The 27,729-nt window shown below is 36.5% G+C and overlaps 1 protein-coding gene across 1 annotated transcript in view; it reads right to left on the bottom strand.

Annotated features, from left to right (window-relative positions):
• Positions 1-24,221, bottom strand: part of NRK (Nik related kinase) — a 295,895-nt gene extending 271,674 nt beyond the window's left edge. Inside the window, 1 exon segment of the mRNA XM_058291117.1 lies at positions 24,072-24,221. Within this exon segment, the coding sequence (XP_058147100.1) occupies positions 24,072-24,221 (150 nt within the window).
• Between the last annotated feature and the right edge of the window lie 3,508 nt (positions 24,222-27,729).

Below are 27,729 nucleotides of genomic sequence, written 5' to 3'. Positions count from 1 at the left end.
CTCCACATTCCCACCACCCTGCAATACTGATGTACATCTGCTCTAGCTCACAGAAGGATACTCTTGCATCTCTACCATCAACCACAATTCTCATCCAGCTCTGGGTTCACTATGTTATTCAGTCCATAGATTATTCTCTAGCTTTCTTTCAATTGACATTTACATCGTTAGACTACCCTTTTCAGTCATAATCCCATTTATAAACTAGTTCTTACTCACTTAATGTGTTATCATCAACTCTATCCACTTCCACAATTTTACAATTAAGTTAATTAAAAGTTCTACATACATTAAGCATCAGTAGTCCTTCTCAGCCCTCCTCTTATCTCCTAATAACTTATACTCTAGGTTTTAACTCCATGCATTTATTCTTTGTATTAATTTCATATTAGTGAAACCATGCAATATGTGTCTTTTTATGTCTGGCTTACTTCACTTAGTATACTGTCTTCAAGATTTATCCATGTTTTTTTATATGTCCCAATTTCATTTCTTTTTACTGCAACATAGTATTCCATCGTATGTATATACCATATTTTTTTAAATCCATTCTATGGTGGATGAACATTTGTGTTGCTTCCATCTTTTGGCAATTGTAAATAATGCTGCTATGAACATCAATGAAAAAAGAATTTGAAAGCATATAAAGAAAAATAACTGACGTTGTAATGAAAAGCACAATAAATGAAATTTTAAAATATATTTGAGGAATATAATAGCAGATTTGAAGAGGCAGAGTAAAGAATCAGTGAGCTTGAAGTCAAGGCCTCTGAAAATGTTTAAAAAAAAAGGACCAATAAAGAATGGGAAAAGTTGAAGAGTGTCCCAGGGAACTAAATGGCGGCAAGAAATGTGGAAACATGCATGTTATGGGTGTTTAGAAGGAGAATAGAACAAGGGAGTAATGAATTTTTGAGGAAATAATGGTAGAAAATCTCCCAACTCTTTTGAAGGATATAGATATCCATGTTCAAGAAGCACAATGTATTCCAATCAGAAAAATCCAAATAGACCAACTACGAGACACATACTATTCATAATGCCAAATGCCAAAGGTGGAGAGTTCTGAAATTCATGTCCACAAAGCACAAAGTACTCCAACCAAATAAATCTGAATAAACCTACTCCAAGATAGATATTATTCAGAATGACAAATTAAAAAGATAGAGAGAATTTTGAAAGTAGCAAGATCTAAAAGTTATTTATCACATAAAAGAGATGCCCAATAAGATTTTTATCAGAAACTATGGAAGTAAGAAGGCAGAGGTTTGATGAGTTCAAGGTACTTAAAGAGAAAAAAAAATACCAGCCATGACTCTTATATCTGGCAAGTCTCTCTTTCACAAATGACAATGAGTTTAGAATAAACAAGATAAACAGAAAATGAGAAAGTCTGTAAACAAAGACTGGCCTTTCAGAAAATATTAAAGGGGGTGCTAAAACCTGAAAAGTAAAGATGAGAGAAAGTTCAGAATAGAGTCCAGAAATGAAGATTGTATAAGGAAAAGTACCTAAAAGTGTAAAAAGAGTTGTGAAAAAAATATATGACAGATAAAACCCAAAGGTCCAAATGGGAGAAGTAAGACCTGTCTTTGCAAGAAGAACACTGAATGTTCATGGATTAAACTTCCCAATCAAAAGATACAGATTGGCAGAATGGTAAGAAAATATGAGCCATATATATGCTGTCTACAAAAGCCTTACCTTAGACCTAAGGATACAAATAATTTGATAACTAAAAGCCAGAAAAATATATTCCATTATGCAAAATCAAAAAAAAAAGCTGAAATATCTATACTTACATCAGATAAAATAGGCATTAAAAACAAAGTTCTTATTAGAGATATGGAAGGATTTTATATATCAATAAAAGGGTAATTCACTAGTGCGACGGTTTGCTCGGTCAGTAGAGGTGGGGTCTGGCTGCGGACGAGGGGTCGGTCCAGCTCTGGATGAGGGGTCGGTCCCGCTTGGGACGAGGGGTCGGTCCCACTTGGGACGAGGGGTCGGTCCGGCAGCAGACGAGGGATCGGTCTCACAAGGGGTTGCGCGGTTCGGCTGACGGGGTCGCCCGGCGAAGCCGGCGACGAGGGGGTCGCCCAGAGAAGCAGGCGACGAACTGGGGACAAGGGAGGCCAGGCCCTTGTCGGGGGCTCTCAGGACTGGAGGGCGCACGGCAGAAGAACTACCGCGGAGACAAGGTAAACACGCAAGTCCACTTTATTGAGGGAGAGGCAACAGTTTTATAGGGGCTGGGGAAGGCTGATTGGTCGAAGCCACGCCCTGTTCTGATTGGTTGCCGGCGAAAGGTCAGTGGGCGGTACTGGACGGGGAAGGGGTGGTGATTAAGGATTGGCTGTTGCTGTTGCTGTGGGAAGGGGCAGGGTTTAGGGATTGGTGGCTGCTGTTGCTGGGGTAGAGGGCAGACTGGAGTTTCCCGCCCACGCCTGGCTGTTGCTGCTGTCAGGGGGAGGGAAAAGGGCAGACTGGAATTTTCCGCCCTGCGCCTGCGCAGGGAGAAAGAAGGCATCGTGTGGCGCTATCTGGGAGGAGGGGCGGCCACGGAGGCATGGCTGCCGAGAAGGGGAGACCCGAGGGCACTCTGTGCCCATGCCGAGCTTCCTTCAGGGGTGGCGGTGGGCCCGACCAACCACCCTATTACAGGGTCAGCGGTTTGGAATAGACCTACCGTGGCCGCTGCCCCCCGCCAGGTCAGCAAACCACACTTCAGCCCGAGGGGCGACCGCACACTAGGAAGAAATAACAACCAAAAATGTATATGCAGCTAACCATATCTGGAAACCACATATTACATAAGGGTTTGTTTTCCATGGTATATGAAGAGATTATAAAACTCAAAGATAAAAGGGAAAGTAATCCATTTTTAAAATTTGCAAAAGACTTTAAGAGACATCTCTCCAAAGGGGAATTACAAATGGCAAAAACCTGCATTAAAAAAAGTTCAATATCACTAAGTAATAGAGAAATACATATTAAAACTACAATGAAATGTCATCTCACAACTCATAGAATGGCCATTCTAATTTTAAAAAACAAACAAACAGAAACTACAAGTGCTGGATGGAATGTTGAAGATAGGAACATTCCTTCACTGCTACTGGGAAAGGAGAATGGTGCAGTCTCTACTGAAGATAGTATTAGGACTGAGAAGGAGTACTGATGTTTAATATATGTAGAATTTTTAAGTAGGTTTGACTGTAAAATTTTAGAAATGGATAGAGTTGATGCCAACATTTTACAGTGAGTTTAACTAACATGGCTATTTGTAAATGTGATTGTGGCTGAAAGGGGTAGTCTAGGGACTTAAGTGTCAATTGACAGGAAGCTATAGAATTATCTAAGGGCTGTATATCATAGTGAGCACATTGGTGAATGAGGATTGTGGTTAATAGTACAATTACAAAAATGATCTTCTATGAAAAATGAAAGTATCTCACTATTACGGAATGCTAAAAATATGGTGAAAAATGGGAAAATACTAACAATGTAAATTATTGACTATAGCCAAAGCAATATTGTAATTCCCTTGCATCAGTGTAAAAGAAGGTCTTATAGCAACATTAAGGCCAATAATAGGGTGGCATGGGACTTTTTCAATTGGACTAAGGAAAAAGTTCACAAAATTACTGAGGTGATGAATGCATACCTTTGTGATGAAAGTGAAAGCAACTGAGTATTCACTTTGGGTGGATTGTTCAAGTCATGTGGCTGTATAAATCAGTGAACCCTATGCTGGATAGTGACTTTGGTTTACAGTACTATTATGAGAGCATTCTTTCATGAACTATAACAAATGTACAATATTAATACATGGTCTTAATAATAGGGGTTTTGTGTGAAAAATACACCTTATGTAAGCTATGGACCATAGTTAGCAGTAACATTTTGATGATCTTCTTTCATAATCTGTAACAAATATTTTACAACTATGCAAGGTGTTGTTGGAGGGGTGATATATGGGAACTCTGCACATTTTGCACGATTATTTTGTAAGCTCACAACTTCTCTAATAAAATATATTAAAAATAGTTAAGAAAAGAAATAGAAATGTTTAACAAATCATTAGTAGTAAAGAGATTGAAGCAGTTATCAGGCAACTCTCCCCAAAGAAAAGCCAAGGACCAGATGACAAAAAGGAATTTTACCAAATATTCCAAGAAGACAACAGCAATTTTGCTCAAACTCTGTCAAAGAATTGTAGAGGAGAGAACACAGCCTAATTAATTCTACAAGGTCATCATGCTCATAACAAAGCCAGATAAAGATAATGCAAGAAAAGAAAACTATAGACCAATATCTTTTAAGAATACAGAGATAAAAATCCTCAAAAAATACTTGCAAACTGAACCCAACAGCACATTAAAAGAATTATAGGGAAGCAGATGTGGCTCAAGTGATAAGGCCTCTCCTTACCATATGGGAGGATGCAGTTTCAATCCCTGGAGCCTTCTGGTGAAAAAGAAGAAGAGAAAGCATGCCCACGCGATGAGCCACTGCCTGAGTGGTGAGCCAAGTGCCCACATGGGTGCCCACATCATGAGCCAAGTGCCCACATGGATGCCTGTGTGGTAAGCCAGTACCCATGCAGCAAGCAAGTGCTCACATGGTGAGCCAAGTGCCTGTGTGAGTGCCCACACAGTGAGCTAAGTGCCCGAGTGGTGAGCTGAGTGTCCATGTGGTAAGCCGAGTGCCTGCGTGAGTGCCTGCATGTTGAGGCAGTGCCCACACTGTGAGCCAATATCTGCACAGCAAGTAGAGATCCCACACAGTAAGCCAGAGCCTGTGCAAGTGAGTCAGGCAGCAAGATGGTGGCACAACAAAAGAGAGATGAAGGGAAAGTCAAGGTGAAGCGCAGCAAAGACCAGGAACTGAGGTGTCGCAATTGACAGGGAAACTCTCTCCACATCAGGAGACCCCAGGATTGAATACCAGTGAATCCTAAAGGAGAAAGATGAGAAGGAAAAATACAAAAAGAGAAATAAATACAGAAGATCACACAGCAAATGGACATAGACAGCAAAAACAGCAGGGTTTGAGAGGGGGAGAAAAACATATAAAAAATAAAAATAAATAAAAGATTATATACAATTACCAATTGGGATTCATCTCAGATATGCAAGGTGGTTCAACATAAGAAAATAATGCAATATGTGACAATAAAACACAATGAAGGAAATAAAAATGACATGATCATTTAAATTGAAGTAGAAAGAGCAGTTGGCAAAACTCAGCACCAATTATGATTTGAAAAACACTTAGAGAAATAGGAATAGAAGGAAATTTCTTCAACAAGATAAAGTCATATATGAAAAATCATCAGCTAACTTTCTACTTAATGTGAAAGACTGAAACTTTTCCATCTAAGATCAGGAACAAGACAAGGGTGCCTACTGTCACCACTTTTATTCAACAACTGTACTGGAAATTCTTGCCCAAGCAATTCTGTAAGAAAAATAAATAAAATGCATCCAAATTGAAAAAAAAGAATGAGTTTCCCAAATTACAGATGACATGATTCTATATATAGAAAATTCTGAAAAATTCACAGCAAAGCTACTAGAGCTAATAAATGAATTCAACAAATTAGCAGGGTACACAAAACACCCCAAAATCAGTACCATTTATATAGAGTAGTAATGAACAACCTGAAGAGGAATTCAAGAAAAAAATTCCATTTACAATACCAACTAAAAAAGTCAAATATCTTGGAATAAGTCTATTCAAGGATGTAAAGGACTTAAGCTCAGAAATCTAGAAATTATTAGTAAAAGAAATCAAAGAAGACAAAAATATATGGATGGATATTCCATGTCAGTAGAATGGAAAACTAAATATGGCTATAATGTCAATTCTACTCAAAGTGATCCATATTGAAATTCCAACATCCCTCTTTGCAGAAATGGAAAAAGCTATTATCAACTTTACTTGGAAGTATAAGGGGGCCAAAATAGACAGAGTCATCTTTAAAAAGAAGAAAGAGGTTGGAGGACTCACACCTCCTTATCTTAAACCATATTTTAAAGCTACAGTAATAAAAAGAGATTATACTGGCACAAGGACAGACATGTAGACCAATGGAATCAAACTGGGTGCTTAGAAATCAATCTTCACGTTTATGACCAAATGATTTTTTGAGAAGAGGGCGAAGACCACTCATTTGGGAAAAAATAGTCTCTTCAACAATAGGTGTACAGAAACTTTCTATTTGGGAAAAAAAGATGGAGGACCCACACACACACATTTTATACAAAAATCAACTCAAATTATATCAAAGACCTACATATAAAAACTAGAATTTTCAAACTCATAGAAGAGAACATGGGAAGGATTTTCAGGTCCTTGTGTTAGGCAATGTTTTCTTAGATTTTATACCCGAAGCACAAGCAACAAAAGGAAAATAGATAAATGCGAACTCTTTGCCTCAAATGACTTTATCATGAAAGTAAAATGGAAATATTTAGAAACCAGAAATATTAAAAAAGTTTCATATCCAGAATATATAAATAATTCCTTTAACTTAGTAATAAAAGATGAACAACCCAATTAAAAATGGGTAAAAGACTTGAATAAGCATCTCTCCAAAGAAGATATACAAATGGCCAAAAAAGCATATGAAAAGAATCTCAACATTATCAATCACTGAAATCAATCAAAACGACAATGAGACGTCATTCCACAGGCACTAGAATGGCTGCTATTTAAAAAAAAAACACAAAACAGTAAATTGCAAATGTTTGAGAGGATGTGAAGACATAGGAAACCCCGTTGTTTGCTTGGGGCCATTGTAAACTGGTGCAGCCGCTGTAGAAGACAGTCTGTCAGTTCCTCAAAAGGTTAAGTATAGAATTACCATATGACCTGGTAATCCCTCTAATAGGCATATACCTAAAAGAATTTTATTTTTACCAAAAAGAATTGAAAGCAGGGACATGAACAGCTATTTGCTCACTGATGTTCATAAAGGCATTATTCACAATTACCAAAAGATGGAAGCAACTGAAGTATCTATCAACAGATGAATGAATGGATAAACAAGATGAGATATATACAACAATGGAATATTATTCAGCTGAACTTCTGATGCATGCTATGACATAGATGAAACTTGAAGAAATCATGTTATGTGAAATAAACTAGATGTAAAAGCCAGGCACAAAAGGACAAACAATGTATGATCTCACTGACTTTAAACAATTAAAATAAGCATACTCACAGAGTAAGAACCTGGAATAAAGTTTTCCACGGGATAGGGTGGAGATAGGGAATACAAAGTTAAGGCTCAAAATGTACTGGGTTCCTATTTTGAAAGGTGGATATGTTTTGGTAAAGCATGATGGTGAAGGTAGAATAGCATTGTGACTGCAATTGACAGCACTGAAATATATATCTGAATGTGGCTAAAAGGGGAAATTTTATATTGTATATATAACAGAACAAAATTTCCAAAAAATCCATGCAACTACACTACACAGTTTACCCTAAATTAAACCATGGACTATACAATTGTCAAATGTACTTTCATCACTTCTAAAAATGTTTCACACTAATGCAAAGTGTTAACAATACAGTGGTATATAGGAAACATGTATTTTATGCATGATTTTTCTGTATACCCATAACTTTCCTAATAAACAAGAGAATATAACTTGTATTAAAGAAGGATATTTATTCAATTTCTACACTCTCTATGGTAATGACATTTTTATATTTTCAGTATTGTTGAAAGTCTTTTGTTTGTTCTCTCATGGGGGTAATAGCTACACTGCATAATGGATTTTATTCTATCTGTTATATGTATGTGGGAAAGTGAGGCTTAGAATGGTTAAATGACCCATCTTTGTGGTTTCTCACCTCAGTCACACACCTCCTGGAGTGAGGAATTAAACTAAGATCTGTGAAACTTCAAATCACTTGCCCTCACTGTGGCATGGCAGGGGACTAGACTAAGATTGATTAATAGTACAATTATAAAAATGTGCTTTCATCAAATGTAAAAAATATTCTACACCAATGCGAGGTGCTGGTGGTGGGGTGCTATTTGGGAACGTTGTATTTTATCCATGATTTTTAAAAATATAGTTTTTATTATTTTTAAAGGATATATATATCACACAAAACATTATATTAAAAAATAATAGGAGGCTCCCATATGTCCCACTCCCCAGACCCCACACTTTTCCCACATCAACAACTTCTTTCATTAGTGTGGTACATTCATTGCATTTCATGAATACATTATGAAGCACTGCTACACAGCATGGAATATAGTTTACATTGCAGTTTACATTCTCTCCTGGTCCATTCAGTGGGTTACAGCAGGATATATGATGTCTTGTATCTGTCCCTGCAATATCATTCAAGACAACTCCAAGTCCCAAAAATGCTGCCATAACACAACTCTTTTTCCCTCTCCTTGCCTTCAGCAATACCTGTGGCCACCAATTCCACATCAATGGTATAATTTCTTTAATTGCTAGAGTCACGATAATTCTATAGAATACCAGTAAGTCCACTCTAATTCATATTTTATTCCTACACCCAGAGAACCCTGGGATAATGATGCCCACTCCACCTTTTAATTGAGAGGGAGTTTTGATCCCCCATGGCTGGTGGATGGGGCTCCCATGCCTGCAGCTGTAGACTCTCTCAGTTCCTTGGTGTGGTGGTTGTCCATCCTCACCTACCTGTCAGCTACCTGGGTAACTCCAATGAACTGGAGAGTAGGTGCTGCAACACCACTGAGGCTCAGAGCCCAGCTGGCACATGAACTTCCCAGAGGTTAATGTTTCCTGGGCATACACCAATCTCAGTGCCAACCACATGTTCAATAAAAGGGACAGAAGAGGCATGTGTAGAGAAGTCACATCTGAGTTCAACTCCATCACACTCAAAGAGAACAAATTCCAAAGTAGGACCACTGGCAAGGCACTGAACCCCAGAGCCATCTGCCATGACCTTAGGACCTGGGTGTCTTCATAGCCCTCAGGAGCACCAGCACCTGGGGTTGTATCTACTTTGGCTGTCTATGAGATCCTGCTGAGATGTGCATAAGTGCAACCCCTCTGATGACCTCCTAACTCATTTTGTAGGCTCTTAGCCATATAAACTCATTTGGCTTTACCATTTTCTCCTTTTATTCAAGGTCTTTTTCCAATTGCATCACCAGCCAGTGCTTGGTAGTTATCCCTCAGTGCCAGGGAGGCTCATTCCCAGGAGTCATGTCCCATGCTGTTGGGAAGGTAATGCATTTATGTGCTGCTTTTGTCTTAAAGAGTGGCCAAATTTTAACAAGGTGGAGGATCTCAAGAGGTAACTCTTGGACACCCTGAAACACTAGGCCAAGTTGAGATTTCAAGTGCAACAGGCTCATTAACATCGTCATCCATATCAAGGGCCCATCATTGCACCACCCTTCTTCACTGGTCATTCATTGCCCTTGCACTTGGGGGATTATTGCTGTTCCATTGGGGAATGTGACAGAGCTCACCCAGAAGGGTCCCAGTACTCCCTCAGTTATTGTGTGGCTCTCTACCCACTGTGTCAATACCCAATGAACATCCTTTTGTAATTAAAGATTTATTAATTTTTATTTCTTTCTTTCCCTTCCCCGCTCCCCAGTTGTCTGCTTTCTGTGTCCATTCACTGTGTGTTCTTCTGTGTCCACTTTTATTCTTGTCAGTGGCACTGGGAATCTGTGTCTCTTTTTGTTGCATCATCTTCCTGCGTCAACTCTCCATGTGTGCAGCACCACTCCTGGGCAGGCTGCACTTTTTTCACTCGGGGTGGCTCTCCTCATGCGGTGCACTCCTTGAGAGTGAGGCTCCACTATGCAAGGAACACCCCTGCATGGCATAGCACTCATTGTGCACATCAGTATTGTGCATGGACCAACTCTTCACAGGGGTCAGGAGGCCCTGGGTTTGAAGCCTGGACCTCCTATGTGTTAGGCAGATGCTCTACCTATTGAGCCAAATCCACTTCCCTATTATTTTTTAAACCCGCAATTTCTCTAATGAAAACACAATCTGGGAAAGTACTCAGTGAACAAAGATGAGTTGGTCACTGTGTGTGTGTGTGTGTGTGTGTTGTGTGTGTATGAATAAAAGGTGTTGCAGTCCATGTTGCTTAAACAGTTAGTTTATCTTTTGTAATGATTTAGTCTTGAAACTCATTTAAATTTGAGGTAGTTAAAAAACATTACAGTGACTGGCTAGTGTGGTTAGAAGACTAAGAGAAGCAAGAACTTTTGTAGGCTTTTATTTGTATGTGCTTTTCTTTCTAATGGCTGCCACTCTTTCAAGTCAGGAAATATTTGCACATTTTCTTCTTTTTCCCTCTCTTTATTTATTTATTTTTAAATGTTACATTCAAAAAATATAAGAGGCCCCCATATACTCTCCACCCCCCTCACCCCACTCCTTTTACATCAACCTCTTTCATCATCATGGGACATTCATTGCAATTGGTGCATATATTTTGGAGCACTGCTGCACCACATGGATAATGGTTTACATTGTAGTTTACACTCTCCCCCATTCCACCCAGTAGGTCATGGCAGGACATACAATGCCCAGCATCTCTTTCTGCAGTACCACCCAGGACAACTCCAAGTCCTGAAAATGCCCCCATATCATATCTCTTCTTCCCTCTCCCTACCCTCAGCAGCTACCGTGGCCACTTTCTCCATTTTATAGACATCTTCCTGAAGGTATGAGGCTCTCTTCAAACCATCCTTATTCTTAGCTGTGCCAACAACACTACAGCACTATATAGGACCCTGAGAAAAAAACATATTCTTTCAAGTTTCCTAAATGACTCATTCACCAGAAAGTAAGAAAAAAGTATGGCTATTATTTCCATCCTTTGGGAATATTTATTTCTATACAGTGGCACCCTTTTAGAATCAGTGTAGAAGTCACTTAGGATGTATAATTTTGAAAGTCATCCTAGCTCCAACATTGGCTTAACGAGTTGTCATTAGTCAGTGTTTTCCATTAAGGCACCTTTGCAATGAACCCCAGTTAAAATATATGATTTAGGAGGGCGTCACTTTTTCACACATCTTTTTATTCCCACAAGAAATGGTACCAAGCACTCATATATATAAGGTATTGTGCTAGTCCCAAAGAGATGAAACGATTTCTGGATATATCTAACTTTCCCCTAATAACTACTTGTGGAATGACGGTATCCATGGAACCAAGGGGATGGCTGGGGGAGGGATCAGCTGAACCATGGGTATTTGAGGGTATGTGGTTGCAAATACAATTTTGGAATCTTCTTTTCACAAATATGGCAGGGGAGGGTTACTGGTTTAGAATGTTGGATATGGGAGACATGCAGGATAATGTGCACCTGGGGTAGGCCACTAAGGAGTGTGTGAGTCTTCATCTTGTCATAATGGGTTGTATCAGAGGGTGAAGACCCAAATAATGAGTGAGAAGTGTTGGACTCCCATCCTGGGAAACCCTACTTGTTCTCAAATAGAGGAATGGGCCAAACCCTCAATGTTGCTGAAAGTAACTATGAATCTTGTTCTTCAAGGAGGGAAGCTTGTGTTTGCAATGGGTCCTGAGGGGAGGGGAAGGAATAGAATAGATGGAAGATGGGGCATATTGGGGGTGATGGAATTGTTCTACATGACTATGCGATGATGGACAAAGGGCCATGTTAAATTTTATTGAAATTTATAAAATTGTGTGGTCTGAAATGTAAACCATAATGTAAATCATTGACCAAGTTATTAGTAACGATGTTCCAATATTTGTACATAAATTGTAACAAGTGTACCATCCACCTGTAAATTATTATTAATAGGGGAAAGGGGAAAAGGGGGAGGATGTTGGGTATATGGGAATCCTCTATATTCTGTATGTGACTTTTCTGTAACCTAAAACTTCGCTGGACACAAAATGAAAAAAGACACTAGGGGAATAAATGGAAGAAAATGTCACTGTACATACAAGATAAAAGATCTTACAGTGATGAAAGACATAATGTCAAAAAAATTCTTAATATTTCCTTTATTTTTTATTATTCCAAATTTTTTAAGTTTTCTTTAATTTCTAACTTTTTAAATTTTTTATTTTTAAAACTTACTATTATTTCATTTTCTTATTATTTGTATTTTGTTATTTTGTTGGCTTCATTTTTAATGAAGTTTTGGATCACAGAAGGGTTACAACTATGACAGAGAAAGATGATTGGTGTGGGGGTGTCAGTGATGGTGGATACATGGGAGGAGGTTCACCTGGGGCATACCCGTAAGTCATATAAATTTGTTCCAATGTTCATGGGATATTGTTACATGAAGTGGAGACTCACACAATAACCGAAAGAATATCAAATTCTCATCCTGGGAAGATCTGCCACATTCTGTAATGGAACAGCAAGAATCTCCCAAGTACAGGAGTAGTGACTAGCGAAGGAGAATGGTTCATTGATGGGCCCTTGATATTGATGCCTCTACTTATGAGCCTTTACTTTTGAAATTGAAACTTAGCCTAGTATAGGGTGTCTAATTGTTATGTCCTAAGAGCCTCCTTGTTGCTCAAATGTGGCCTCTCTCTAATCCTAACTCAGCATAGAAATGCATTACCTTTCCCCCAGAGCAGGATATGATTCCCTGGCACAGTGGGATTACTACCAAGCACTGACTAGCAATGCAACTGGAAAAAGTCTTTGACCAAAAGGGGGAAAACAGTAAAGACAAATGAGTTTAAATGGGTAAAAAAACTTCAAAGTGAGTTTGGCACCCTGCCAGTGGGCCCTACTTTGGAATTTTGCTCCCCAGTGTGGCAAAGTGGATTCAGTTGTGGTTTCCCTACGCATGATTCTTTTACCCCTTCTATTCAAACCCACAGTTAGTAATAGAGTTGGTAGGTGTACAACCAAGAGACTTAAAACTTTGGGCTGTCCATATGCCAACTGGGCCCTGAATCTCACCAGAGTTGCAACACCTATTCTCCAGTACATTGGACTCACCCAGGATCACAAACAAGGAGATGATAATGAACAACAACCATCACAAGGAAGAGAGAGAGTCTTCAACTGCAAGTAAGATAGTCCCACACATCTTCTACCATAGACTAATTGTGATTTTAGCAATGGAAGTACTTATATCATTGATGTAGAGGCAGTGACCACTGGATGTTCCGAGGGGAGGGAAAGGGGAGAACAGGTGAAATAGGGGGGCATTTTTCAGACTTGGGATTTGTCCTGAATGACATTGCAATGACAGAAACAAACCATTATATATCTTGCCATAAATTACAAAATAGTGCAGGAAAGAATGTAAACTACAGTGTAAACTATAATCTACATTTAGTGTCAGTGCTTCAAAATGTGTTCTTCAATTGTAGCCAATGCATTACACTAATGAAGGGTGTTCTTAATAGAGGAAAATGTGAAAGGGGTAGGAAGTGGAGCATATGGTAATCCTCTATATTTTTAATGTAATATTTATGTAATCTAAGTATCTTTTAAAAATAAAAAAGTATATTTTAAGAAAGATAATCAGATACCTAGACATCAACAAAAATGTGCAAACATACTAAGAAATGGCTCAATCAAGGCAACAATTTAAAACTTCAGAGGAGAAAGAATTTGGAAGAACTAATCACAAAGTTCCAACAAATCTCCTAAATTGGGAAGCGGAATTGGCCCAGTGGTTAGGGCGACCATCTACCACATGGGAGGTCCGCAGTTCAAACCCTGGGCCTCCTTGACCTGGGTGGAATTGGCCCACGTGCAGTGCTGATGTGCACAAGGAATGCCATGCCACGCAGGGGTGTCCCCATGTAGGGGAACCCCACGGTCAAGGAGTGCGCCCCGTAAGGAGAGCCACCCAGTGCGAAAGAAAGTTCAGCCTGCCCAAGAATGGTGCCACACACACGGAGAGCTGACACAACAAGATGCTGCAACAAACAACAAAAAGAAAACACAGATTCCCATGCCGCTGACAACAACAGAAATGGACAAACACGCAGCAAACAGACACAGAGAACAGACAACTGGGGTGGGGAGGGGGGGGAATAAAATAAAATAAATAAGTCTTTAAAAAAAACTCCTAAATCAATTCAAGGAGATAAAGGAAAATATACATAAAAAGATAACAGATATTAAGAAGACAAAATCAGAGAGCAGTAGTGACTCAGGTATTTGAGCACCTGCTTCCCACATGGGAGGTCCCAGGTTCAGAGGTTGAGTTCCTTATGCCTCCTGGAAACAAAAAACAAAACAAAACAAGCAACAAACAAACAAAGAAGCCAACTCAAGAGAGGTGATGTGGCTCAGAGATTGGGCGCCACTTTCCCACCCACAATTTCCCAGTTTCAATCCCAGGTCTCGGTACCTAAAAAAAAAAAAAAAAAAGGCAGAAGACCACATGTGTGAGCATAAAGAAGAAATTGAAAGTATAAAAAGAAATATAACAGAAATTATAGGTATGAAAGTTGCAATAGTAGGCATCAGAGTACACTAGAGGCACACAACAGCACATTTGAACAGGCAGAATAAAGAATCAGCAAACTAGATGAAAGGCAATTGAAATTACACATTCAAAAGAACAAGTAGACAAAGAATGGAAAAATTTGAGCACTGTCTCAGGGATTTAATTGAAGCACAAAGCACTCAAACATATGCATCAGGGGTGTCACGAAAGGAGAGTAGAATGGAAAAAAGGGCAGAAAGAATATTTGAGAAAATAATGGCTGAAAATTTTCCAATCCTTATGAAAGATGTAAATATATATGTCCAAGAAACACAACACAAACCAAAGAGAATAAATGCTAATAGTCCCACTCGGATTCAACTACTAATCATAATGTCAAATGCCAAAAATATGCAGAGAATTCTTAAAGTAGCAAACGAAAAGCAATTCATCAAACATAAGGGATCCTCAATAAGAATAAGGGCCTATTTCTCATCAGAAACTATTGGGACGGGGGGGAGGAAATGTTATGACATATTTAAGGTAATGAAGGAGAAAAACTGCCAGTCAAAACTTCTTTTACTGGCAAAACTGTTCTTCAAAAATGAGGGAGAGTTTAAAATATTCACAAGTAAATAGAAACAGAGAGTTTGTCAACAAATGATAGGAATAGACTGGCAAGAGTAGTTTGAAGTAGAGTGAAGAAATGAAGATAATCAGCAAGGGTAACTTAAAGGGTAAATGCAAACCTGAATGGTATTGTATCTTAAATATACAACTCTGCTCTTTAATTCCTGTTAAAGACAGAATACAATTGAACAAGAAAAAGGCATATTTCCTCATACTTGACTTGCAAAATATAAAGTGGTAATGTGCGACAAAAACAACAGAAAGAGGGGAAGGAGAAGGATATGGGAGCAGAGGAAGTATATGCTATTGAAGCTAAGTTTGTATCTTTTCAAAATAGTAGGGTATCTATGTATGCTATGTAATATAAACCCCAGAGTAACCATAAAGAAAGTATTTAAAAATATACAGAAACAGAACACAAATGAGGAAGATAAATAAGGAAACAGAGACATTGAATAACATGAAAAATGAACTAGATCTAATAGACATATTCAGAATATTACACCACAGTGCAGCAGGATACATATTCTTCTGAAGTGCATATGGATAATTTCCCACGATAGACCACATGTTGATCAAAAAACATGTCTCAATACATTTTAAAAGATTGAAATTATACAAACATCTTCTCTGACTATAATAGAATGAAGCTGCAAATCAATAACAGGTGGTGAACAGGAAAATCTCCAAATATATGGAAATTAAATAAGAAACTCTTAAACAAACATTAGGTAAAAGAAGAAATTGCAAGAGAAAGCATTAAATATTTTGAGATAAATGGAAAAGAGAATAAAACATACCCAAACTTATGGAATACAGTGGAGACAGTGCAGAGAGGGAAATTTATAGCCCTAAAATCTTACATTAAAAAAGAAGCAGTGTGTCAAATGTACTCTATGGACCATGATTGATAGTAATAATCCAATGATATTATCTCATAATCTGTAACAAATATTCCACCATGGTATGGTGTGCTGATGAAGAAGTACGGTATGATAAATCTGCACATGTGCATGATAGTTTTGTAAGTTCAAAGCTTCTTTAATTAAAAATGTATTTTAAAATAATAATAGGGTGGGTTGGGGGGAATACACCAAATATAAAATATGGATTATAGTTAGTAGTAAGATTTTTATGATATTCTTCCATAGTTTGTAACAAATGTCTCACAACAATGCAAGGTGTTCGTAGTGGGTTGATGCATGGGACTTCTGTATAATGTTATGCATGTTTGTTTTGTAAGTTTTCAAATTTACTATACACTTATTGTTTATATATATTCATGTATGAAAGACCAACCTGTATACCTGGAAGAATTAGTGAAAGAAGAGCAAACTAAACCCAATTTAAGCTGAAGGAAAGAAATAACAAAAATGTAGGTCAGAAATAAATGGAATTGTGAATAAAAACAACAGAGAGAATTAACAAAACCAAAACCAAGACCCAAAAGAGGGTTCTTTCAAAAGACAAAAAAAAAAAATTGACAAACACAGATCTAGGTTGACAAAGAAAAAAAGAGAAAAGTTGCAAATAAGTAATATCAGAAATGAGAAGGGGAGCATTATTACTGAACCCTCACATATAAAAAGTATCATACTATTAAACTATGAACAGCTTTATACCAACAATTTAGAAAACTAGGGTGAAACACACAAATTCCTAGAAACACTCGAACAACCTACACTGAATCTAGAAGAAATAGAAGACTTCAACAAAACAATTACAAGTAAGGAGATTGAATCAGTCTATCAAAGACCTCCCAACAAAGTAAAGTTCAGGACAAGATGACTTTACAGGTGAATTTTACCAATCTTTCCCAAAAGAATTAATACTAATCCTGCTCAAACTCTTCCAAAAAAATTGAAGAGAAAAGACTACAAAAATCAATCTATAAGGTAAAACTCAGCCTAATACCAAAGCCAAATAAAGATACTACAAGAAAGGAAAATTACAAAATTCTCTCATGAATACAGATGCAATAACACTCAATGAAATTCTTGCAACTTGAATTCAACAGCACATTAAAGAATTATACACAATGATCAAGTGAGATTTATCCCAGAAATGCAATGGTGATTTTACATAAGCAAATCAATTAATGTAATACACCACATTAACAAAATGAGGCAAAAAAATTGCATGATTTTCTCCAGTGATACAGACAAGGGATTTGACAAAACCCTGTATCCTTTTTTTTTGATAAAACTCTTAGAAAAATAGGAATAGAAGGTAACTTCCTCAACAAGATAAAGGTTATGTATGAAAAACCCATAGCTAACATCATAATAGAAATTCCCCAAAATTTAAAACAAAGTTATTAAAGCTAATAAAAGAATTCAGCAAAGCAACTGGGTACAATATCAACACGCAAAATTTGGTAGTGTTTTTATAATGTAATAATGGGCAATTTGAGTAGAAAAATCAAGAAAAAATCAATATAAAATAGCAACTAAAAGAATTAAATATCAGGAATAAATTTAACCAAGGATGTAAAGGATGTGTACATGGAAATGTACAAAATATTGCTGAAAAATCAAAGATCTAAATATATGGAATAATAATCTGTGCTCATGGACTGCTGGGTAAATATTGTTGCAATGCAATTCTACCCAAAAATGATGTGCAAATTCAATACAATCCCAATGAAAATACCAACAGCCTTCTTTGGAGAAATGGAAAAGTCAATTATAAAATTTATTTGGAAGGGTAAGTGGCTCTGAATAGCCAAAAACATCTTGATGAAGAACAAAGTTGGATGATTCATATTTACTGACTTTAAAGCATATTACATAGCTACAGTGGTAAAAACAGCATGATATAGACACAAGGCTAGACATACTGAACAATGGAATCAAATTGAAAGTTCAGAAATAGACCCTCAAGTCTATAGCCAATTGATTTTTTTAAAAGGAGGTACCAGGAATTGAATCCAGGATTTCATACAATGGAAGCAGGCACTCAACCACTGAGCCACACCTGCTCCCCAAAATACTTTTTCAGGTAGTTTTGGAAAGTGGTACTGGGCATTGAACCCAGAATCTTATACATGTGAAGCAGTAGTTCAACTACTGAGCTATACTAGCTCCCCAATTAATTTTTTTAAAGATTTATGTATTTATTTATTTATATCCCCTTCTACCCTCCCCACCCCAGTTGTCTGTTCTCTGTGTCTATTTGCTGCATATTCTTTTTTGTCCCCTTCTGTTGTTGTCAGTGGCACAGGAATCTGTGTTTCTATTTGTGGCGTCATCTTGTTGTGTCAGCTCTCCGTGTGTGCGGCACCATTCCTGGGCAGGCTGCACTTTCTTTCACGCTGGAAGGCTCTCCTTACAGGGCTCCCTCCTTGTGCCCGTGGGGCTCCCCTGCATGGCAGGGCACTCTTTGCGTGCAACAGCACTGCACATGGGCCAGCTCCACATGGGTCGAGGAGGCCCGGGGTTTGAACTTCGGTCCTCTCATGTGGTAGACGGACGCCCTAACCACTTCGCCAAGTCCGCTTTATCCAATCGATTTTTGACAAGCCTGCCAAGTCCATTCAATTGGGGAAGAATAGTCTTCAGCAAATGGTGCTGGGAGAGTTTGATATCCATATGCAAAAGGTTGATAGAGGTTCCTGACCTCATACCTTGTACAACAATTAACTGAAAATGTATCAAAGATGTAAATAAAAGACCCAGGAATGTAAAACTCCTAGAAGAAAATGTAGGGAAATGTATTCATGATCTTATGTTGGGCAATAGTTTCTTAGACATTACATCCATAGCACAAGCAACAAACTTGATTAATGGGTCTGCCTCATAATTAAATATGTTTGAGTATCAAAAGATTTTGTCACTAAAGTGAAAAAACATTCTACTCAAAGGAAGAAAATATTTGCAAACCACATATTCAATATGCATATATAAAGAAAACCTAAGGCTCAGCAATAAATAGAGAAGTCAAATAAAATATGAGCAACAAATTTGAAAAGACATTTCTCCAAAGAGGATATATAGGAATGGCTAAAACATCACGTGAAAACATGTTTAACATCACCGGCTATTAGGAAAATGCAAATCCAAACCACAGTGAGATTTAATTCCACACCCACTACAAAGGCTACAACTAAAAAAAGAAGAAAAAAACAGCAACATAAGTAAATTGCAAACGTTGGAGAGGATGTGGAAAAATAAGAACACTCATTCATTGCTGGTGGGAATGTAAAACAGTGTAGCCTTGTTGAAAGACATTTTGGCAGTTTCTAAGGATACCAATTATAGAATTTTTATATGACCTGACAATCCTGCTATTAAATTATATATACAGAAAATTGAAAACAGGGACTCGAACAGATATTTTCCAACTGATGTTCACAATGGAATTATTCACAATTGCCAAAGGATGGAAGCAACTCAATTTTCCATCCACTGATGAATGGATAAACAGAATGTGGTACATACATAAAATGGAATATTATTCAGCCATGCAGAGAAATGAAGTCTTGATGCATGTGACTATATGGATGAACCTTGAGGACACTATGCTGAGTGAAAAAAAACCAGACAGACAAGGACAAAAATTGTATGATCTCACTGACATGAACATATTATAATAAGCAAACTCATAGAGCTTGAATCTAGAATATAAGTTGAAAGGGGATAGATTGGTGCAAAAGAAAGTGTAGTTGATGCTTAATTTGTACAGAATTTCTACTAAGGTTGATAGTAAAGGTTTGTAAATGGATGGAAACACTTTATTGTGGGTGCAATTAACAGTACTCTATTATTTAAGTGAACGTGGCTAAAAGGAGAAACTTGAGATTGTTTATTTTACTAGAATAAAATATAAAGATAAAACACAGGGCTATATAATATAGTGAACCGTATTGTGAATGATGGACTATAGTTAACAGTACAATTGTATGAATGTTCTCTCATGAACTGTAACAAATGTACTACACTAATAGAAGGTGTTGATAATAGGGTGGTATATGGAAAAAATATCCCTAATGTAAATTATGAGTGACAGTTAATAGTACTATTTTAATAACTTTTCTTCAATTGTAACAATGGTAACTAATGCATAAAAATTTGTACAATTAAAAAATGCTATTATCAATTGTAATGAATATTCCACATAAATGCAGGGTGTGGGTGATGGGGTGTTGTATGGGAATACTATATTTTATGCAACATTGTTCTGTGAACACAGAATTACTCTAATAAATTTTAAAATGAAGAATAGAATTTTCATACAAACAAATACTGGGAATTCATTAGCAGAAGTCCAGACCTGCATTGTAAGAGATATCAAAAGTTCTTCAAATTGAGAGTAGAGACACGAACAGACATCTGTACATGTTGCGGTGCGGTCCAGCGACTCCGCTCCCGAAGAGGTAAGGACGAACAGAGCAAGACAACACAGAGTAACCGCTCTGGAGACGCAGGCTGGTGGCACAGGTCTAGTTTATTGAGGAAGTGCAACAACTTTTATGGGTGACTGGGGGGAAGCTAGGCGTCGTGCAAGCACCCGATTGGTTATGCTAATTAAGCGAGGCTGGTTGGCTCATGGGATCTTGTTGCTGAGGGCTGGGGAAGAATTAGGAGTGGCTCACAGTTGTTTACTGCGGGGCTCGGCGCCATCTTTAAGGAGTGGAGCCTGCAGCTCACTCACATGCACACCCATGTTCATAGAGGCATTATTCACTATTTGCAAAAGTTGGAAACAATGCAGGTGTCCATCAACTGATGAAAAGATAAACAAATTGTGCTGTATACACATGAGGGAATATTATGCAGCAGTAAGAAGAAATGAAATTGTGAAGCATATGGCAGCATGGATGAACCTGCAGGACATTAAGTGAAGCAAGCCAGACACAAAAGGGCAAATACTGTATGACTGTGATATTATGAATTAAATATAATGAGCACACTCATGGAGTTAATAATTAGAATATAGGGCACCAGAAAATAGAAGGATGGTAGAGAATGGAAAGCTGAAAGTTAATCTGTGCAGAATTGTTAAAAAGGTTATTTGCAAATCTTTGGAAATGAATAGAAATGATGAATGCATATCATGGTGTTAGTAACTAGTAGTGTGCTGTTATATCAGTATGACAGTGGTTGAAAAGCAAAGTTGAAGGACATGTGTATTACTAGAAGGAAAGCTAAAAAGTGTAACATTAATAGTAAAACCTCATACAAGACACAAATATGGGTTATATTGCATATACGATTGTTTTCACAAAATAAAAATGCAAATATAATAGAGAGAAGGAAAAAGAATAGGAGCTATGTATGCCAGATGAGTCATAGAGAGACTGAGAGATGATGAGTTTTGTTTGTTTGTTGTTTATTATTATTATTGGAATAATGAAAGTGCTCTGGGAATGATTGGGGTGATGAAAACACAAACATGATTATAGCAAATAGCATAGATTGTACTCTTTGGATGGATTTATGTTTTATTAATATGTATCAATAACATTGAAAAAAAAAGAAAAATATATATAAAGAAAGTTTTTTAATGAATAATAATGTTATATTACTTATATTTTCCCTAGTTTGTATCTGCATTTCTCTAATTGACATATGTGCCATTGTTTAGAATGACTGACTCCCACCTCTCTCTCTCCCTTTCTCTCTTTCAATTTATATTTCTCTTTCTCTATCTCTGTTATATATATGTATACTCAATAAAGCAATTATATTTAAAGACAAAAATAGGTAGGAATGAAGACCCTAGAAAAGATTAAAGGGAAGATAAATATGAAATATTTTTTCTTATTTTTGATTGTTCTAAAAGATAAATTATTATCTAAACAAAAAATATAATAGTGAGCATAGGGAGCAGAATTTAGGATTATGTGTTTATAGCATACAAAGAAGTATAACATAAGACAACCATAACCATAGCACACGAATTGGGAGGAAAGAATTCAAAGTACATTCTTACACTATACTCCTACTAGTGGTATATACATACTTGAAGATAGACTTGACTAAGTGAAGACGTATATTGAAAATCCTGATTGTGGTGGTAGTTACACAATTTTATGCATTTGTCCAAACTCACAGAACTGTTCAAAGGGTGAATTTTACTAGGTGTGTATCGTATCTCTATTATTTCTCAATAAAACTGAGCTTTAAAAAAGGTAGTTGTCATGCCCAACTCACCTTTATACTCTCTTGAATTTTCTTCGTTTCATGGCAACACAATTCTGATGCTTCACGATGGAAAACCATCTTCCTGTAGTACCTAACTTTACCTTTGTTTTTTACCTTAAATGAATCAGATGATTTTTATTTCTAAATAAAAGTGTGATGGAAAGGGTTTTATTCCTTCGACTCAAAACACGTACACACACACATATCTCTCAGGAATTAAGGTGTGTATAGAGACATGGAGACTGTAAATATGCCTAAGGAAGAGCAATTTCTTCTATTTATAAGGTGTCTATGTATAGGTATCTATGTATGAGGGGGCAAAACAGACCCCAATCAAACAAATGTTAACTAATCATTCATTCTGGGATGCAACTGAGGTAATTTATACATTATATTTGGGTCTGTATCGCATCACTCTCTACAGTTTATTGGTTCTGTTAACAGGTAATGTCAAAATAGTTTGAAAAACTTTTGCCATTAATATTGGCTTTCTCTCTCCTCCCTTTACTCACTAAAAATTCTTTCTGTCTTTAAGAACTCTTCATATGCTATTTCTACTATTCAGTTTCTGTGTTTTAAGGTACATTTTGTGCAAATTTTTCAAAACCTTCCCACCCCACCTGCGGAATTAGATTGGGAAAAGAACCCCCCTATGGGCAGACTTACAAATAGCATCCAAAGGTCTAAGGTTTGGCAAATAGAGGGTGCCCTTGTCTGAATTAGAAAGTTTCCCCTTTCTCTGTGCCTATACCAAGACACCTCTATACAACCTGTATGTAGAGGAACTGTGATCAGTCTAAAATAAGGATGGGCCTAGAAACGATGTTCTCATTTCTGATAAACAGGTCTAGGAAAAGGGAGAACTGCATTTTTATAGTACTGTATACAAGATTGAGGTAATGTTCATTCCCCATATTAGAGAGAGGTGGAAGGGTACCTGGTCAATGTGACAGAGCTATTAAAGCCCCTCTCCTCCAAACCATCTGTTAACATTGCCATTGCCTATACCTAGAATGCACTAATATCCTCCACAACTACGTCTTTGCTTGGCTGACTCATATTTATCTGCTTATTATTAACTTAAATGTCACATCCCAGGAAAGCCTACATTGACCCTTTAACCTGAATAAATGACCATGTTCCATGATTCCATATCACTTATAATTGTATAACAGAGCATATACTACAATAGTTAATATACTGCTATTTGTGTACTTTTGTATGTAATATATGTGCTGTTCACTCAGACTTAATTACTTATGTATTTCTATACTACAGGCCCAAAAGAGAAAGAATCTTATTGTTTTGATCATCTCTTTATCCTCAGAGACTATCACCATGCTTAGCACATACTTGATGTTTAATAATCATTAAAAATACAGGGATTTTCTTGTAAGATTCTTCTTCAAACTCAATCACATACATGTGTCCACTCATGGGTACAATATGATATCGAATGTTATGGAAACTCTCCATTTTATAACATTTAATTTGAAAGATGAGTGTGAGTAATGAGAATGGAATGGATTTATAATGTAAAAAGAATTATATTTTCATTTAGGTACATCCTATTTGAAATACTTTTCCATTAGTGGTTTCATTTTGTTATTTTTGTGCCATAAATTTTATAGATCTTTGAAATGATTCACTATAGATTCAATACTCCATTCATTTTTTTAATAATAATGATTAATTCTTACAAATATTACTGAGCTATCATAATTTTATTCATTTCACAGAGGGAAATATTTTATTTTGCATTATTTGATTTGCAGTTTAGGGGTTTGACTCACAATCATCGCTGCTATTAGAAAATGAAGAATGAATAAGCTAACTGTACTTACTAAATAGATTCTGCCATAAGTACCAAGACCAATGGTTTTATCCAGTGAAAATATCCCAGTTGGATCCTGCAAAATTAGAACAAAAACTGTCAGTCTTCTTGGGGAAGTAGTCAGGTATTCAAAATCTTGAATAGTACTTCCAATCTGCATTCTTCCCTTAGAATTTTCATGAGAAGAACCCAAATCTCATTTAGTAAATGTAAGCATGTCACAATCCCCTGTACTAAGTGTAGTCATTTATAAAAAGGAAACAATGGTATGGACATTTAGTGGTTGCATAATGACTTATCATAAATTTGTAAAAGGTATAGAATTATGTAAAGCTGAGACATATTGAAAATGTAATTGGAAAGATAAATAAAATAGAAGTAAGCTCATTTACTTGCAATTGAATATTTATCTTTTGACTGCTAACCAAAGAAGCAGAAAGCTTAACATACAGCAATGATGACTAGATATGGGATACAATGTCTAGATGACTTACTTACATAATAGAAACTATGAAGATAGAAATATAGTCTATCTAAATATGAATAATAAAGAAAATCAATTAAAAGAGCATTGCTTGAATACAAGAGACAATGTATTTTAAAAATTAATCTTTGAGGTCTTTGTCAAAAGTGTGAAAAGCCTACTGACTCAATGGGAGAAAATATTTGGCATTCACATATCCAATAAGGGCTTAATGTCCATGATTGACAAAAAGATCATACAACTCAACAATAAAAAGAAAACTATCTGATTAAAAAATGAGCAAAAGACTTGAAAAGATGATTGTCCAAAGAAAAATATAAATGGTGAAAAAAATACATGAAAAAAATGTTTAGCATTACAAGCGATTAGTGAAATGCAAATCAAAATTACAATAAGATATCATTTCAAACCTATTAGACTGGCCGCTGATTACAACTGAAAATGGGAGGATTGCATCCAGCATCCAGGTGGAATCTGAGCCTCCTCTTGACATAGAGGTGCAATGGACACAACCAATCCAATGTCCACATAGAAGAGGTGGCATTGGATTGGGAAAAGTGGACATAATGGACAAAGGGTATGGGGAAAGGCAGGAAGAGATGAGAGGTGGAGGCGTCTTCGGGACATGGAGCTGCCCTGGATGGTGCTTCAGAGGTAATCACCGGACATTGTAAATCCTCACAGGGCCCACTTGATGGAATAGAGGAGAGTATGGGCCATGATGTGAACCAATGTATATGAGGTGCAGAGGTGCCCAAAGATGTACTTACCAAATCCAATGGATGTGTCATGATGATGGGAACGAGTGTTGTTGGGGGGGGGGGAGAGGGGGGGTGGGGGGGTGGGGTTGAATGGGACCTCACATATATATTTTTAATGTAATATTATTACAAAGTCAATAAAAAATAAAAAAATTAAAAAAAAAATAAAGTAATTAATATGTGAAAAAAAAAAGTCAGAAATTGGGAAAGCAGGTGTGGCTAAACGCAATTGGTTGCACACCTCCCACACGGACAATCCCAAGTTCAATTCTCAGTTCCTCCTGAAGAAGACAAACAGACAATCAGATGACAGATAAAGGAGCCATCTTAGAGGGGGATAAAAATTGAAAAATAATATTAAAATAAAATTATTTTAAAAGTTGGAAGTCTATAAATATTGGAGAGGATGTGGAGAGATAGGAACGCTCATTCATTGTTGGTGGGAATGTGGAATGGTACAGCCACTGTGGAGGACTGTTTGGCAGTTCCTAAGGAAGCTGAATATAGACTTGCCATTCGACCCAGCAATAACATTGTTAGGTATATACCAAGAATAACAGTGAGGAGAGTCACAGGGACATGTGCACACTGATTTTAGAGCAGTGTTACTCATGATTGCCAAAAGACGGAAACAACACAAGTGCCCATCAACTGATGAATGGATAAACAAATTGTGGTATATACACCCGATGGAATATTATGCAGTGGTAAGAAGAATTGAAATATTGAAGCATATGACAGCAGAGATGAACCTGGAGGACGATATGTTGAGTGAAGCAAACCAGACACAAAAGGACAAATACTGTAGAATTGCGCTATCATGAACTAAATATATTGTGTAAAATCTTGAATATAGAATATAGAATACAGGTCACCAGAAAATAAAGGGGTAGATTTCATAAAATGATGTTTGTAAATCTTTGAAAATGAATAGAAATGGTGAAAGCATATCATGGGGTTTAGAACTAGCACAGCTATTATACGAGTATGATGGTGGCTGAAAGGACTAAGGTCATATATATTAATAGAAGTAAAGCTAGAAACTGTAACATGGGGCTGTATAAGGTAGTAAAACTTCATGTAAAACATGAATATGTGTGATACTGAATATATAAGATTTTTTACAAAATATAAATAAAAAATAAACTGGAGGGAAGGAAAAAGAACAGCAGTTATGTACAGCAGGGGAAGCATAGAGAGATTGAGAGTTAATGAGTTTTGTTTGTATTTTGTTTATTATTATTTGAATAATAATTGAAAGTACTCTAAGAATAATTGAAGTGATGAATGCACAAATATGTGATTACACTGAACCATTGATTGTACACTTGGATTCATTTATGCTTTTTAAATATGTAACCATAAAATTGATATTTTAAAAAATGAATCTTTGAATCATATGAATATTTTTCAATGCCATAAATTTACTAATGATATTTTCTATACCTTTAATGTAAATATGGCATCATAGGAGACAAAGTTTAACATGTTTAAGGCTAATTTCTTAAATCTTCCATATTTATCCCAAAACATGATTTCCTTACATTAAAATATTCTTCACCACAAACCATGGTTTCTTTAGTTTTATTAGGGCTTGAATTTTTGGTTTAGCATCCTATTTTGCTATTTTAACAAAAAGTCTAAAGAGATGAGTAGATGCCAATTTATACTTAAATTGGTAGGAACACTAGCAAATTCTTGGAAATTCAACGTTTTTGAGAACGAATACTTTATAGTCACAAATCTTGTATATAACCCTGCTTAAAAATATTTTTTATCATCTTTAAACTTGAGCTAAACAGAAAAACTTTTGAGCATATGTGAAGTATATTACTAAAATTATTAGAATACCTGAAAGTGATGTAAAATTTGCGTAACTTAAGAAAACTGTCATAGGAAAATTAGGTAGCTCTGAGAGTTTATCAGTCCAAATTATTCAACTGGACAGAATCAGGCAAATTTTAAATTTTAGCCCAGCTCCACCATTGACTAACTATATGACTCTGGGCTAGTTATTTTCTCTCACAGGACTTAGTTTTCTCAAATATAAATGAAATTGTTGTAGATAATTTCCAGGTATACAATCCTATAGGTAAAAACTCATATTTCATCATTCTAAATTCCAGGTGTTTCCAAAATTATCATTGAAATTAATGTCACAATAGTCACAATATCACAATTAAGCAAAGAGTTCAGAAAAAAGACTCCCATAAAAATGTAAAATTTATATATGGTGATAATTTTGAGTATTCAGGTGAACTAAATAGTTATACTGTGCTTGATAGAAAATGTATCACTTTTGTTATAAAATATTGAAAGCTTTATGGGAAAAAGTGCACAAAGGAGTTGGTACAGGTTGGCTTGAAGACTATCACTGTGGCCCATTTTTTGGAGGATATCACTGAGGGATTTATATTAGACAT

The sequence above is a fragment of the Dasypus novemcinctus genome, chromosome X (assembly GCF_030445035.2).
Source record: "Dasypus novemcinctus isolate mDasNov1 chromosome X, mDasNov1.1.hap2, whole genome shotgun sequence".
NCBI classification, from domain to species: Eukaryota; Metazoa; Chordata; class Mammalia; order Cingulata; family Dasypodidae; genus Dasypus; species Dasypus novemcinctus.
The sequence above is the reverse complement of the archived record's forward strand: the minus strand, read 5'-3'. Positions and strand labels throughout refer to the sequence as shown.